The sequence below is a fragment of the Fragaria vesca genome, linkage group LG7 (genome assembly GCF_000184155.1).
Source record: "Fragaria vesca subsp. vesca linkage group LG7, FraVesHawaii_1.0, whole genome shotgun sequence".
NCBI classification, from domain to species: Eukaryota; Viridiplantae; Streptophyta; class Magnoliopsida; order Rosales; family Rosaceae; genus Fragaria; species Fragaria vesca.
Genome location: NC_020497.1, coordinates 3,484,279 through 3,500,294, shown reverse-complemented (window position 1 = coordinate 3,500,294; position 16,016 = coordinate 3,484,279). Strand labels below are relative to the sequence as shown.

The window sequence follows — 16,016 nt, the reverse complement described above, 5'->3', positions numbered from 1 at the left end:
TTGCTTCCTGGCGGACCCAACAACTGAGTGTAGGAGGTGAGTGGAGTTTGGTTGCGGATGGAGTTTATTCGGGTCGGGACAGAGAGAGACGGAGGATTGCAGGTCGGTCTCCGACAAGGAGGAATTTCTGGGTTTGGGTTTTTAGCGGACTGAAGAATTTATGGGGAGGCTATGGCCAAATTCCGGTAAGTCGCCGGAATCCGGCGAACTATTCCGGCAGGTCACCGGAATCCAATGAGGGTTTCGACGAAACAGCAGATCCGGCAAAGAGCCAAGAAGACGTGAGATTGGCTAGAGAGTGTGATTAGTTGGAGGCAGCGCTCGAGGAGTATTGCGAGCACTGGAAGGCTAAGGTCTGGGCCTGATACTGTGAGTGGACTTTTGTTTTAAATAATATGCATGCAATGATTGATTTTTGAGCAATTTATTTTGTTGGAGCATTTGACGTCATTTTATTTTGACGATTTTATTTCTTTTGAAGAGTTACCGAAAATGGGATTTTCGGTGAATATAATTATATATTGATGAGGAGAGTATGTGTATAAATGTTAGCTAGCCATATGTGTCTGTCCACCTTAATAGCGTAGCATATAGCCGCATTATGATGTGACGTGAGCGTTGGACGTGAGCGTAGTAGCCCTATATGAGTGCTTAATTCATATAGGGGGTATGAACACATATTTATACACCCGTCTGTCCACCTTAATGGCGTAGTATAGCACCGCATTAAGACGTGACGTGAGCGTTGGACGCGAGCGCAGTAGCCCTATATAGACTCATGAATTTATATAGGGAGTATGGACGTGTGTAAATACATACATATATTTTAGCCTGAGAAACTCTATTTTATAAAGTTTTGGAGACTAGCCGGAGCTAGTCGTGTTATTGTCAGTTTATGAGTTGAGAGCTTTTGAGCTTGTTGCATGCATCATAATTTCTATGGAAACTAAATGGGAATGCGTAAATATTTTTATTGAATTTAGTTTTGTCCACTCACTCTAACGGTTTCAAATGTTTTCCCCTGGGCTTTTCGTTTTAAAAATGCCCAGCTTGCAGGTTAGCTTAGTTGAGGTCGGGCGTACTTGGAGTCGAGGCATAGTTCGTATTATAGCTTCCACTTATTTGTTTTTCTATTTCTTTTGTTCCTTTTAGAGTTGCTCTGAGCCAATGAATTGTTTGATTTGGGATTTGGATTTTCAGAAGTGTTTGCAGGTATTATTAGGAAGGGTTGTCCATTTCCAAAGGAGGTTATGCCGAATTTTCTGTAAACTTTCCTTGGAGGTGGTTCCCGCAGGATTTATTTCGGGTTTCAGGGTGAAATTCGGGGTGGGTCCTGACACTACTGTTTTTACTTATCATAAGGAATCAAAACATAAATGAAACTAATTACGATTGATGTTGTTTACTTACCATATGGAATCAGAATTAAAAGTAGTTTGATTACTAAAATACCCCTACAAGAAATGAATTTAAAATTCCCCTAAAATATAATATATATTTTAGGGTTGGGTAATTTAGAAATATTATAATTATGTGAGGATATTTTAGGGAGAAAAAAATTGATTCAATTATCTTGATTTTGATACCTATCTCCTCCTTTTGGGTATTGAATAAGGAGTTTCGTCAGGAATTGATTCCTGATAAGTAAGTGGGACCCACATCCATTCCAATACCTTGACATGTTAGTAAACGCCGAAATTCACCAATTTCGGAATCAATTACACCACTCTCGATTTCATTCCAGGTTAGTAAAGATGCCCTTACTGTAATTATGGGTGAATGCTGGTTAGAAGTACTCTAGACTTACCGGCCGGTGAGTCGGACCTTGATTTGGTAAGAACTAGAACAATATTGAACTGGAGTTAGCTTTGCCAGTGAGACAAGATCATGCATAGTGTACAACCTTATACTAGTAAATAATAACCAAGTAATTCAAACATGAGGATGATGTATTTTGGCCGGTGCTATTAACACATCTTATTTTACTAGTCACACACCCTCTTCATGATGTGAGTCAATCATAAAACAACTTTAAAGGGTAATGGTGTAAATACAATCAAATTTGTTGTGATAGGAAAACACATGAGATGTGTGAATACTATTAACACATCTTATTTGACTATTCACACACCCCTTTTATGATGTGAGCCAAACATAAAACAATTTTAAAGGGTAATTGTGTAAATACAATCAAAATTGTTGTGATAGGAAAACACATGTGTGCAAATAAAAAAATATGGTGAGTTAATAGCATCACCCTATATTTTTACCATATGTCATTGTCCGTCGGCAGATTCGGTTAGGGTTTGAAGTACAGTACTGGACTTACCGGTCAGTGAGCCCGGACCTTCCATTAGTAAGAACTAGAACAATAATATTGAACTTGAGCTAGCTTTGCCGGTGGAGATAAGATCATGCATAGTTTACATCCTTATACTAGTAATAACTAAGTAATCCAATCCAATCAAGAAGATGATATATTTTTACCATATCTTATTGTCTGTAACCCCCCAATGCCGATCATATATGCATGCTTCTATATTAGGTGCATTTCTTAATTAATTTTGCTGGCCATGGACATCTGTAATCTTGTAATATTTACAAGAATGAATTATCCCGCGGTTCCATACATACATGCATATATGCCGTCGGCCAAGAAAGACCTATAAATAATTTTTATGCATTCGTCAAAGATCGAATATATCAATCTTTAGCTTGATTTACCGAGGAGCTCGGATTATATATAACATGGCCGGATACAACAATATTACTGCTGCATTTGCCGTGATAGTTATAGCTGTTTTGGTTTTCCGGCCGGCCAGCATGGTAGTGTTGGCGGATAATATTGTAGCTGGTGTGGGAGAGGACACTGGCTCGAACAGTGAACATTACGATTACCAGGGTTGGGCTGATGGCTATTCTTTCCAGACTGGAGATACTCTATGTCAGTATTTAGTATTTTCTACATATAGAGCAGTATAATCTACCCTGGATCGATTTTTTTTTTCTGCAATTTATGAGTAACGATTAAATTACATAATGTTTTTGTGTTTTTCTGTTTAGTTTTCCACTACGATCAGGATATATATGACGTTGTCGTAGCAGGCAGTGGTGAATTGTTTGATGCATGTTCTACCGATCAGAACTTGGGTACTTATGATTCCGGCCGGGACGAATTAGTGTTGCCAACCCCTGGGATCTATTATTTCTTTGCTTTGTTCGCATGCGCGAGCCATCACATGAAGTTCTATGTGGTTGTGCACTAAACATATGTCAAGAAATGGATAGCAAATCTCTATCTTCTCCAACAAATCCTGCACTGAGCTTGGGGAGAAAGAATGTATTTGGGATACTGTTCTTTTCATTTAAATTGCAGCTAGCCCTAATAATCAACACATCAATGAGAACAAATAAGTTTGGTATAATCTGGTTGCATTAATCTGCCATAGAAGTAACACCCGTCTACCAACGGGAGCTACCAAAGCTACCGTGTTCCATCATCGATCTACTATATATAGATTTCCTGTTGGTAAACTGGGTAAAGGTTTAAAGTCCTAGACTTATTGCAGTGAGCCGGACGATTTGATTAGTATGAACAAGAACAACAAACTTTGGTCATGCATTGCATACTAATTAATTAATAATAACTAATTGATCCCGTCTTGAAGATGATATATCTTCACCATCTCCATTGTCTGTACAACTGTACGCCGAAGCTAGGCCGGCCTTGCATTTAGAGTTTAGGAATTAGAGTAGAATAAGGCCCGAATTATCGGTTTTAGTTAGGTTATTCGATTCATGCACATCATCATGTCTGTAACATTTAACTTACAAATATGAATTTTCTGGCTGCAGCAGTTAATTAGTGGCTCATGTTTGTATTTTTCATTTCGCTTGTAAGTTTTTCTGTATGAATATATGATACTCATTACTCAATGGATTAAAAAGAACATGAAGTAATCTAGCGGCTCTTGTTTGTATTTTTCATTCCACTTACAAGTTTTTTCGTATGAATATATTGTACTCAATGAATCAAATAGAACATTAAGGTCATCTCCAACCCTGGGTTAAGGGGTGGATATAGCCTCAAAAGTCACAAATTTCATCTCCAACTCAAGGTTAAGCTAAATAAAAAGAAAGGTTTGGGGGGCTATATTTGGCCCTTTGTATAAGCCTTGGGCTATTTGTTTGTGGGAACCATAATGAGCAAAACAACATGGAACGTAAGCTTATAACCCTAAAGGTTGGAGATGATCAAATTTTTAGCCCCTACTATTCATGCACATGGTGATTTTCATGGGCTATTTTAGCCCCTCCCAGTTGGAGATGGCCTAAGTAATCTAGCAGATAAATATGGCATTGCTGTCTACAAAGAATCATATGATAAGAATATAAATGGTCCATAATTTTGCAGGGAGCCTTTCTAATGAGGACTATTAAGTTGAGACTTTTCGGTTTATGGTTTAAAAGACTCATTTTTCGATCACATTTTGACATCTCATCCGTTCAGTTTTTTGTAGGGCTGGGCACAAATCTCGTAAATCCCGGTTCCGTCCCGATCCCGGTCCCGTCTCGATCCCGACGGGATTTGAAACTAAAAACACCGGTCCCGTCCCGTCCCGTCCCATTAGAGAAACAATGGGACGGGACGCGGGATTAAAATTTTGAGTCCCGTCAGGCCCGTCCCGTCCCGTCTAACTTTTAAAATTCATAACTAATTGTAGAAAAATTATTTTTGAGAGATCCCAACTCTCAAATGATCTTTAAGATGTCATCTATAACTTTCATGAAGACACTAAACTCATATAACGAACCAATTTGTACAGTTTTCGAAAAGAAGCCAACTGGTTCAAATCTCAGAATTTACTGATATAGACCCTTAACTTTAAGAAACCATAACTTAATCTAGAAAAATAGTTTTCACGTGATTCAAATTCTGGAATGAACCTTAAGATGTCTACTACAAATCTTATAGAAGACACCAAGATGAAATTTCAAATGCAACGGTATGAATTCCAAGAAAAGAAAACGAAACTGATGGACGAAGGGAGTCGGGACGTTAGGGGTACGGTTTCCGGGGCCTTCGGTACCCGGTCGTAACCGTTTCCGAAAACGTACCACTAACGTAAGGTTAGGTAGGAAACTTATTTTTGAGAGATTCCAACTCTCAAATAATCTTTAGGATGTCTTCTGTAACTTTCATGAGAACACTAAACTCACATAACCAACCAATTTGTACAGTTTTTGAAAAGAAGCCAACTGGTTCAGAATCACAGAATTGACGTGCAGAATTTATAGATGTAGACCCTAAACTTAAAAAAATCATAACTTAATTGAGAAAATCATTTTCAAGTGATTCAAATTCTGGAATGGACATTAAGATGTCTACTACAAATCTTATGAAGACACCTAGATGAAATTTCAAATGTAACTGTACGATTTCTAGAAGAAAAGAAACTGATGCAGGATGGCCGGGATTGGGCCCGTCCCATCCCGATCCCGTCCCGTCCCATCCGGGATTAGGCCCGGCGGGATCGAGTCTAAAAAATGTAAGGCCCGTCCCGATCCCGTCCCATGTGTAACAACCGGGACGGGACGTGGGATGACCTCAATCCCGTCCCATCCCGTCTCATGCCCACCCCTAGTTTTTTTGTTTATATGAGTAGATCATTTCTACAAATTTTCAGCCAAATTGGTGGTCGTTAATATAACAAACTAGATCAAATTAATGGATGAATCAAATCTGTCAAATATTAATCGTTCAAGTCCATAATTGATAAATCACACTTATGAATACCTAACAATTTTCAATATAAAAATTAAGAAAAATGATCTACTCATAAATATATATAAACTGAACGGTCAAAATATGGATCTAAGATCGAAAGTCCAAAATATCGGTTAGTGTGAGTATGAAACAACGAATGTTGTTGCGCAGTAGCATACTTGGTTGACTCATACAGAAGATCGATCGGATCATGCTTTCTCTAGCTTTGCACATGGAGGACCATTGGCACACGTGTCTGGCGACACAGGATATAAGGATGTAGGTTCCTTCGTTGCTCTATTTCTCTCTTCCTAGTTTGTCTATATTCCATAAACAATATCCCAGAACAAAATGATGACGCTAATTGTCATCTGGGTCTCCAACATATATATAGAAAATTCACCATTGTTCCAAATCTCTGAACATCGGCCATGTAACATGATGATATATACTTATATAGTAATGAAACAAAACTAAGACATTAAGCATGTGCCTGCGCACATTCATCTAGTCTTAAGTGGTGCCGGAGTCGAATTTGACACCAGATAAGTCGATCGTTGTCGATCACTCCTGATTTTGAGGCTTAGACGAGAATCCATTCCTGTATACGAAAGTTCTACCGTTTACCTGCATAAAATGTTAAAGATCGATAGTTGCTCAAACATGTGTAACCATTCGTCGATCATTTATCAGCAGTCATAGCCGTGTGACAACCCTTGAGATATCAATAGTGTATAGCCACAAATGAAAGATCATGCACATCATAGTCACTTAACATTGTGATGTACCAAACTGACATTCTTATGTCTTGTTTTAATTGAACACTTGGTTTATTTTACTCCATTGTTCATAAAACAACAATAGGATTGCTGAAATGTTTATGGATCCACCATCACACGCCTCTATACATAATCGATGGTCGATCATTGTATCTATGAACCAATTTGCCCACCTTAGCTAGTAAGGCATCATCCTACAAAAAAAAAAAAAAAAAAAAAACTACCTGCAAGGCATCAAAACCAACCCATTTTTGGTTACAGTTTCCAACATTTTTTTTTTGGGTCGAAGTTTCCAATATTGTTCACTCATATCATTGTAGTGTCATTATCTTATAATGGAAGTGGTGACAACCCATGTTGCAATGTCCTCCATTCCATAATTTTAACCTTTACGTTTGCTAAGTGGTTGGTTTTCAAACAACTTTAACCTTTACTTTTTACAGCTAGCTAGCAAAGACCAAAGAGCGCAACAGAGAGTTGCTTTGCACTTTCCTTCCGCAACCTCTAGCTTAATTCGACAAATTTTTCTCACTTTTTCAGGGCACAATAAGAGACAAAGCCAAACGTACGTACGTGATCGTGTACTGAGAAAGTTTGCAACTCATCAGTATCATTGTGAAAATGACACCATGTTTTGTCTCCCGAGTACATGACCCCATATATGTACGTGCCCTCATTCGAAAATTCGTCTCCAAAGCTCAGAGCCTCAGACCTGACTGCGAGGTGTATTGTCATTCTCCAAATAAAAATCTTCACTCCAGTGCCCCTCACTGTTTGTATTTGCCCCATTTGGGTCCTCACCCTAGTGCCTCTCACTGTTTGTTTATCCCCATTTTAGGTCCTCTTCGGTATCCCATCACATTACTCACGATCCCGTTACGTGATCGATGATTACGATGATTACAGGAGACCCCGTTACATTACGAGAGACCCCGTTACAATATAGCGCTCGTATTAGCATTGCTATTTGTTAACATGCAAGTCGTAACATCATCATATCTGCAACATAAGAGGATGTGACCGTTCTAAATCTACCGCCCAAATAAGGTGAAATCTAAGTGATAAGCCAAGCTACGATGATTCACTTAGCATTAATCTAAGACATAACACTCACCCATAGAAATTATATACATTGTTTCCCAATTATCTAACAATTTAAGATTATAGAGATGAACATGCACCTTCGCAGTGTAAATAAATGTTACATATGAAAATCAAGCTACATTAGACAATCATATAAAATCGTAAAAACATCAACAATATATATCAAGTTAACACATTACAATTCAAGATAACATCGTCCCTAACCTTGCAAGTAATCAGCATTCCTACACCTTGATGCAAGAAATAATTTTCTTCTATTCTCCTCTTTTGATTTCTCATCTTAAAAAAGAAAAAGAGAAAAAATAAAATAGAGACAAGTCAAGGAAAGAGGCTTTCCTGTTTCCCATTACACACTGTAGTACACAACTACCAAAACTTAAGCGCACCCACGTGGAGCAAACCCGACCCGCTTACCCGCCAAGTCATAAACCACCCGAAACCCTTGCTGCTGGATATTCCCGATTATGGACAACCCGCCCGTCGTACCCGCAAAAGCAAAGCAGAACGTGCCGCTGCTATCCACCGGAATCAGGTAGTTCGTCGCCGGAAGCGACACGTCAGCGCCGCGGAAATGCAGCACCACCGTCGGAACCTTCACCTCCGTCTTCCCAGATAGATCAAAGCAAGTGTCGAAGAGCGAAAACTCGGGCGCCCGTTTTAGAGATCGGGCACCCGCCCGGAAAGCGTCTCTTAATGAGATGTAAGCGGATCGGGTCAACCGGGTGACGGACGTACCCGAGTCGATAATGACGCCGCCGTTTCCGGAAGGGTCGAGTTTAAACAGCGAGGCCGTGATTCCCCGGACACGTGTCCCGCCGACGCTGATACCGAGGAGCTCGATGTAGTAGAAAGTGTCGAGCTTAGGGTTTGGGACGAGAGGAGTGAAGCGGGCGGTGCGGGAGACGGCGGAGTCGCCGAAGACGACGGAGGAGGGTTTGGAGGAGGCGGAGCGGTCGACGAGGCAGTAGGAGAATTTGGAGTTGAAGCGTGAGCCGGTCTGGGTAGGAAAGGAGAGCTTGCCGCGGCCGAGGCCGAGGAGGCCGGCGGCGCCGACGAAGAGGCCTTCGTTGTCGTGGCCGCAGCCGAGGGCGACTTTGGGGACTTTGGAGCGGCGGAAGGTGAGGGTTTCGGTGGAGAAGTCGCCGAAGGTGAAGGAGCCGTCGCCGTAGGAGACTTGGTAGAGGCAGGTTTTGGACTTTGAGCTGCAGCCGGGGGAGTCGAGGCGGCGGCAGAGAGGGGAGGAGCAAGGGAGGGAGGAGTAGGAGGAGGATTTTCTCGGGTCGAAAACCAGGTCGGTTTGGGAGTAGCAGCGTTTACAAGGGGCGCATTGGAGCCAGACGACGTCGGAGCCGGTGTCGAGGACCATGTAGAGGTATTTGGGGGGAGAGCCGACGCCGATGCGGGTGAAGTATTCGCCGCTTCCTTGGGAGAGGCCGGAGACGATGGAGGAGCTGAAGCCGGAGGATGGGCCGGGTCGGGTGCGGTTGTAGGCGAGGGAGGTGAGGGAGTTGAAGCGGAGGGAGTCGCGGCGGAGGCGGAGGTGGAAGAGTTGGGAGGGGGTTTGGTCGGAGGAGAGGGCGTCGAGGTGGTGGAGAGGGAGGGAGAGGGAGGATGGGTCGGAGTCGGGTTCGGATGTTGTTTCGGAGAAGGATTCGGGTTGGGAGAGAGAGGGGGCGGAGGGGAGGGGGGAGAGGAGGAGGGTCTGGTGGTCAAGGGCGGAGCAGAGGGAGAGGGAGAGGAGGAGAGTGAAAAAGAAGAGATGGGTGGTCTTCTTCTCCATTTTGTTTGGGTGGTGGGGAAGAGGGGATATGGGGGAGAAGAAGTGCGAGAGAGAGTGAGTTTAAATAAAAATGGAGTGAGGGAGTGAGGGAGTGGAGAGTGTGAAATCTGGAAAAGGCGGTTCAGAGAGTGAAGTGAGCAGTTTTTTGGTGGGGGTGACGATGTCAGGTTTTTCATTATGTTATCTAGGAGATATATGACACAAAATATATAAATATCTCAAAAAGAAAGAAAAAAAACAGAAATTTAAAAAAAGAATTTAGTACTTTCTTAAATTAGAAATATAGTCAGCAGAATTTTAGAAATACTCTTTTTATAGATGAGATTATACAAATTATACTGTAAATCTGTACAGACAAATATACGTGCTGCGGTGTAACAAATCATTATTATGTTAAAATATACTAATGTTGAATGAGAATTGGATATTTTTATTTTAATTTTAATTGTTTTGATTTTCTGTTCATTTTGTATTGTATGATTCTCTGTCTCTTCGAGTGATTTGATATGTATGAAATTAAGAAAACATGGTAAAAATCTTTTACATTGTAATTTATGCGGAACCAATGCCCTTATAAATATTTCTCTTTATTTGAGGTTAACTTGCATTGGAAAATTTGACCAAGAAATGCGTTGAAATTTATAGAAATGTCCGTGAGTTTAAAGTGGGAGTAGACAGGTATCCTTAGTTATATTGCTTGTGTTGGTGAAAGTTGGGTGTTTTCCATTAATAAGTTTGGCAGGTTGAGGAGGCAAAAAGAAAAGATCAGTATGAGAAATTGTAGTGAAGTAAAATTGTATGATTTTAAATCTATCAAGTGAATTGACCATTAGGACCACAGTTGCTAATCCTAGGAATATTTGTTCACAATCTTACTTAAAGCCCTAGTGGTACTGTAATCTTGAAAACAAAGTATACAAAAGATTTATAATGAGAGGCACTTGTAATCTTCTTTTATTAGTAAAAATGTGTCCCCTAGATTATTAGGTCAATTTGTTTACTTAGAAGTGCAGCAATATACTGTAGAATCTGTATTTAAAATGAAATTTTGTTGAGCTTTTTGAGTTTCTTGTCTTATATGGGAAATTAGTGATTGACCATTGTATTCAACCCCAGATCTAATCGATATCAACCTGAATTGTAAAAGAAAGGGAAGAACAATAAAAACTGAAAAAAGGGTTGGAAATTTGCATCAGATTGATGCTGCATCATTAACAATGCATTCACATTCTCACGTAATTGGTTGACTTGATGCTTCAAAGTTCAAATCCTTCCCCATGGATGGTAAATAACAACACTAATTCTGCAATCCATGAGGTGAAAACTTTGTTGATTTTTTGTGTTCAACATAGACTAGATGCGAAAACTAGACTCTTGTTACTTGACTTGTTTTATAACAATTTCATCTCTCAAACTAATAACGATGGTAGATTGCTCATCGTGTCTACTTGATATATGTGATATTGTGACTGTAACTTTCAAATCCTATATTTGAAAATCAAATCAAAATCTACACAATCTAAACCTGATTTATAGTCGGGAATTATAGTCTCTTGAAAACCTAAAAAAATTAAGCAATTATAAGCATAAGCAGGAGGTTCACTTCAACATTGCATATGATAATCAAAATCATCAAGTGTGTACAGTAACAGAAGAAAAGAAAATGTATAAACAAAGAAGCATGCTGGAGTAGATAGTGATGACCAAATTGCAGCAATCTCGGCAAGATTTATTGTGGTTGGTCATGACTCATGAGTCTCATGTTGCATCATTCAATCATTTCCAACAATTCTGCTGTCCCATACTTGATTCAAATTACCACTATACACTTTGGTTCTTGACTTTAAGCAAAGCATGAAATTCCCATGTAGTCATTTGTCATGGGCTATATATAAAGAAAGACAGAGAATTAGAGGTGAATCTTAAGATATTTCATGTAGTCCATGCTTCTTCACAACCTGTAACAATGGTGCTATTTCCCCGTGACTATATGTCTCTTCAATTATCTTTCTTCTAATTTTCATATGCATAGCAGATTGCCTTCTATCTGTGTTCTAAAAGTTCTATATATCCTTGTCTTCTTTACCCTACTGATGCAATTTTACTGCAGATTGAGTTCATATGCGACGAAAAAATGGCTTGAAGTGGAGTTATATTTCCTGTATATCATCAAGTAAGTGAAGAGAAATCGATTGATTTAGAACGAAAGGAACCACACGTACAAATTTGTATCGACAAGGGTAAGTATTGTAGCCCTAGGAAATGGCTAACTAACTTGTATGTGCTCCCTCTCTAGATAGAGGCAGGTTTGGATCATTCACTAGATGATGGGGATGGAGGCATTAGGCTCAAGGCTACAAGGAATATGAGTAAACGGTTGTGGGTACCATTAGCATGTGTTACAGTAGTAGCATTTTCCACAACATCTTGATAATGAAAGAGATGGGTAACTACAAGTTAAGATTAGCTACACAGTGAAACAAAAAGGTTGAACTGCACTAAAAATGGTCACCAACCAATAGTGCCTCAATAATGCATATTGGACATGACTATACTTCCCTCAAGTTACAGGTGTTAACCACAATCCACAAACACTTGTATTAGCCTCAGCCTCTCTTATGTTACCTTAGTTCTTGTTAATACTCATGAGTACAAATTTAGCATCCTGAAATTACTGTCTGATTTATCATTTAAGAAAATGATTTCCAAAACAAACAGTGTGAAAGAACAGGTAGAGGAATAAAGGACAGACATGAAAATCCCAGACAAAGTTGAGTTAGGCTTCAGAGTTCAGGACCATGGCGTTTACCCTACTCCCTTATAATTGAAGCTTAGTGGGGGCAAACACTAAAGCAAAGAAGGACAAGAAGAGCAGTGGAAAGAGCACTAAAGCTTAGCAGGGACTCAATAAAGCATTATAGACTTCAAAGTTAGGCAAAAAAAGATCGATCTGCTGCATAACCCAATGAGATCAGCTTTGAGCTTTCTAACAAGTTAACTCAAATATGCTAACTTGCTTTGTTTAAGGTAATCCCACAATGAGTTTACTCAATATTGATAGGATGTTTAAGAAAAATGATACTGCAAGAAGGATTTGGTTACTAACCAGTCACCACCCACAAAAGAAATAAAGAAACATAACAGAAGCCATCTAGGATCATTCTAGTCGGTAACATCTTTTTTAAATGACATATCCGATCTTTCATCATTACAATGCGATCGGCACCGATGCACTTACATGCAGACAATGAGAGCATCTTGCACTATATTGAACTCCATTACTTACTCCTCCCTGTGCCAGTCTCCACTCTTCCCACCAGCCTTACTCTCAAGTCTTATATCAGTGATCTGTATATACTTCGAAGCAGCTTTGCACATATCATAGACGGTTAGGCCAGCAACACTTGCAGCTGTCATGGCTTCCATTTCAACCCCAGTTTTCCCGGTTGAACTAGCTTCTGCTTCGATATCCACACTGAAATCCTTGGGATTTAGTGTCAGATCAACGCGGACATGGGTCAGAGGTATGTTGTGGCATAGCGGGATGAGATTGCTTGTGTGCTTTGCTCCATTTATTCCAGCAATCTTGGCCACACTAAGCACATCTCCCTTAGCCATCTGGTTGGCTAACACCAAATCAAACACCTGCTTGCCAAGAAGTACCTTGCAACTAGAAACGGCAGTTCTCTTGGTACTTGGTTTTGGAGAAACATCCACCATCTGAGCCTCCCCCGTAGCGCCAATGTGGGTTAGGCCATGCATGTCTTCTCCTTTTTCTCGTGATACTAACTCGGGTTCTTGAGCCATAACATCATTTCTTGCAGAACTGGCAAGCCCGCTATCTGCTGGAGGTTCACCAAACACTGCTTCCATTTCCTGAATAACCAGAAGTTCCATTAGTATATCAAACTAACTTGCAACATTCAATTTTCTTCAAAACATCAGATACTGCACACTAATCAACTTTGAAACATCTAGAGACAAACACTTTAGCTCGCACTGAATAAGACAACCCTTTACCTTGTTAAGCTCATCAATTGCTTTCGCAATGTCAATGCTGCTGTTGCTGCTACTGCTAAGAAACCTTCTGGAGTGAGAAAGCGAAACCGCCATTCGCCGAAGAAACATGTTCACCAAAATCTGACTTAAACAAGAACAAATGAGTGAGTTAAGTGCATAAATAATCAAACCCAATTCTGAGTGGGGCATTTTAACGAACAGGTTCAGCTCATTGGGTAAAGTTTGAAATCTCAGGGTATAGTTATCAGAGAATATAGTTACCCTGAGATTTCAAACTTTGCAAGTCATAGATGCTCACATGACTCTGATGCATATTTAATCTACCTGCACTTTGTTATGAATCAAGCCTTTGGATATAGTTACGTTGGTCGAGATAGTGTTGAACCTGCAATCAAGCCTGGGGACTCTGTGCTGGTAAGTTAGTTAGAGTCAGCGCACACTTTAGGCACTAGGGTGCTCTCATTAGTTTCTTACACAGACATCAATTGACTCCAAAAAAAAAAGAAATAAGAAAAAAGGATTGGTTGATTGGCAGATCGCTTTCTGACGTGATATTTGAACAATATGTCACCATTTGATAATTCGTAGTTAATCAGTAGATACGGCCATCAGATGTATATGATTATATCTGTTTCATTTTCACTTGTATGCATAAACCCACTTATTCTGTATGTGATTTGGAAGTTGTTCCAATTGAAATCTCTCAAATTACTGTTTCTCTTAAATTTTTATGTGATTTACAGGTAGCTATCAGAGGTGTGGCTTGGCCAACACTTTCACAACGTAACTCTATCCAAAGGCTTGATTCATAACAAGGCGCAGGTAGATTAAAAATGCATCAGAGAGTCATGTGAGCATCTATGACTTGCAAAGTTTGAAATCTCAGGGTAACTATATTCTCAAGGAAAAGAACTTTTAAATGATCACCTGTGAGTGTATTGCAAAAATTATATGATCTTTGGGGAGTTCGGACTTGGGAGAGACAAGACTGCTCTCCTTGAGTTCTTGACACTTTCACTTCGTTTCAACTTTCCACTAATTGACCTGCTCAATCGTAGTTGGGAAACTCCATCTTCGGATTCATCCACCAAAGCCAGATTAGCTGATCAAAAAAATGACTACTAAAAACACTCGATTTCATGCGTGGCTATCAATTTAAAGTTTGAGAATGAATCGAGAGCATTAAACGCACCATATTCCTCTAATCATTGATTTTACCCGATAAATGGATAATAGACTTGCTTGTTTCTTAATCTTGACCAAAGATTGGGGATCGCTTTTTATTTTCACTGCTATGTCATATACCCGATTACCATAACAATGAAGTAGGCAACAAAATAAAAATGAGAATTTAAAAGGCAACAAATTCAACCTTCCAAATATGCACTTAACCAGTACATCCAACAGGGTCATCCTCTGCAATACATAAACTTTTGTTATCACCAATGAGACAGAAAATAGATTTCATTTGCTCCTACTTGTCATCTTTCTCTGCGTTTGACGTTCTACAAGAAACAATACATCTGGTTAGTCCAAGATGCAAAAGTTATTTAAATAAACTTTGAGATGTACAATTAGTTCATACCAAATTAAAATGTCTACGAAGGAGCATATACTAGTTACAAATTACCATTCACAAACCCACATTCCCAACGTTGGGTGTTTCTTACATTGACAATAAAGTTGAAGTCCGAGTTCGGTTAATTAAGCAAATAAAAAGTGCCATATTAACCCAAAGTGAGCTTTCAGGAGATTAGTTTTTGCAAACTCCAACTACCCTCTGCAAATGCAGATTCAAGCTTTATTTACTTTATTTACTCCCGACTGACCTGTAGCCTTCTTTTGCACTGGATTTGGAAAAACGGAAACCTTGACGGACATGGTGAAAAATCAATGAGATCAAAGGAGATAGGCTGCTTGGAAATGGCGCACAGTACTGGGAAGTTGGTCGATGATAGGCCATCTATGGTGACTAAAGCTGATGTTCATGATGAGTCGAATCAGTCGATAGCTTGGCAACCTCCTATGTTGGACTGCATATATCTGAATTTTCGTGGAGCTACAGACACTAAGAAATTAGCCTGCGGTTTGCTATTTCGAGACCATGCAATAGTTTTCCCTCAAGTCGTTAAGGGCTGCGGAAGCATTAGCTCTGTTGAGCGCTGATCGGTTTGCCTTACATGTTGACTTGCCTATGTTGCAAACGAAAGGTGATGCATCTTTTCAATTTTTTTTCTTTGTTAAAATCTGTCAACCCTTCCCACACTTACCCCCACACTTACATATGTCAATAAGATTTAAATCTCTAACCACGCTATAACACTACCTCTGCATAACAATAGTAATGATCTTAGTTGGGAAGGCCACCTAGTAGATGAGTTGGCGCTTTGTGAAGCGAGATTGTATAGTTGCAAACCGCTTAGTTTGGAGTCGGAGCCGAGTTTAACTCCACCAGTGTCACTATGAAATTGTGGAATCCAAATGGGGCCGAGCTTCAATCTTCGTCTATTTAATGAAGTTATCTTTGATCAAAACTGTGATCATTGCAACTAAAGAGAATTCAACG

At 39.8% G+C, this 16,016-nt stretch overlaps 3 protein-coding genes across 4 annotated transcripts; 1 reads left to right on the top strand and 2 right to left on the bottom strand.

Moving 5' to 3' along the window:
- The first annotated feature begins 2,748 nt into the window (after positions 1-2,748).
- On the top strand, positions 2,749-3,266 carry LOC101294221. The gene is made up of 2 exons (XM_004308259.1): positions 2,749-2,944; positions 3,064-3,266. The coding sequence occupies exons 1-2, from the start codon at positions 2,749-2,751 to the stop codon at positions 3,264-3,266; spliced, it is 399 nt and encodes a 132-aa protein (XP_004308307.1).
- Positions 3,267-7,756: 4,490 nt separating this feature from the next.
- Positions 7,757-9,430, bottom strand: LOC101311608 (protein ASPARTIC PROTEASE IN GUARD CELL 1-like). Its single transcript, XM_004306616.1, has one exon. It carries the CDS (start codon positions 9,428-9,430, stop codon positions 8,027-8,029), a length of 1,404 nt encoding a protein of 467 aa, XP_004306664.1. The 3' UTR covers positions 7,757-8,026.
- A 3,183-nt stretch (positions 9,431-12,613) lies between these two features.
- Positions 12,614-14,646, bottom strand: LOC101311125 (cyclic pyranopterin monophosphate synthase accessory protein, mitochondrial-like). 2 transcript variants are annotated; one of them, XM_004306615.1, is made up of 3 exons: positions 14,378-14,646; positions 13,451-13,570; positions 12,614-13,306 (listed from the first exon to the last, which is right to left on the bottom strand). In XM_004306615.1, the coding sequence occupies exons 2-3, from the start codon at positions 13,556-13,558 to the stop codon at positions 12,713-12,715; spliced, it is 702 nt and encodes a 233-aa protein (XP_004306663.1). In that variant the 5' UTR covers positions 13,559-13,570; positions 14,378-14,646; the 3' UTR covers positions 12,614-12,712. The 2 variants fall into 2 exon arrangements, with proteins under 2 accessions (XP_004306663.1, XP_004306662.1); XM_004306614.1 differs by lacking the exon at positions 14,378-14,646 and adding an exon at positions 13,775-14,044.
- Positions 14,647-16,016: the final 1,370 nt, after the last annotated feature.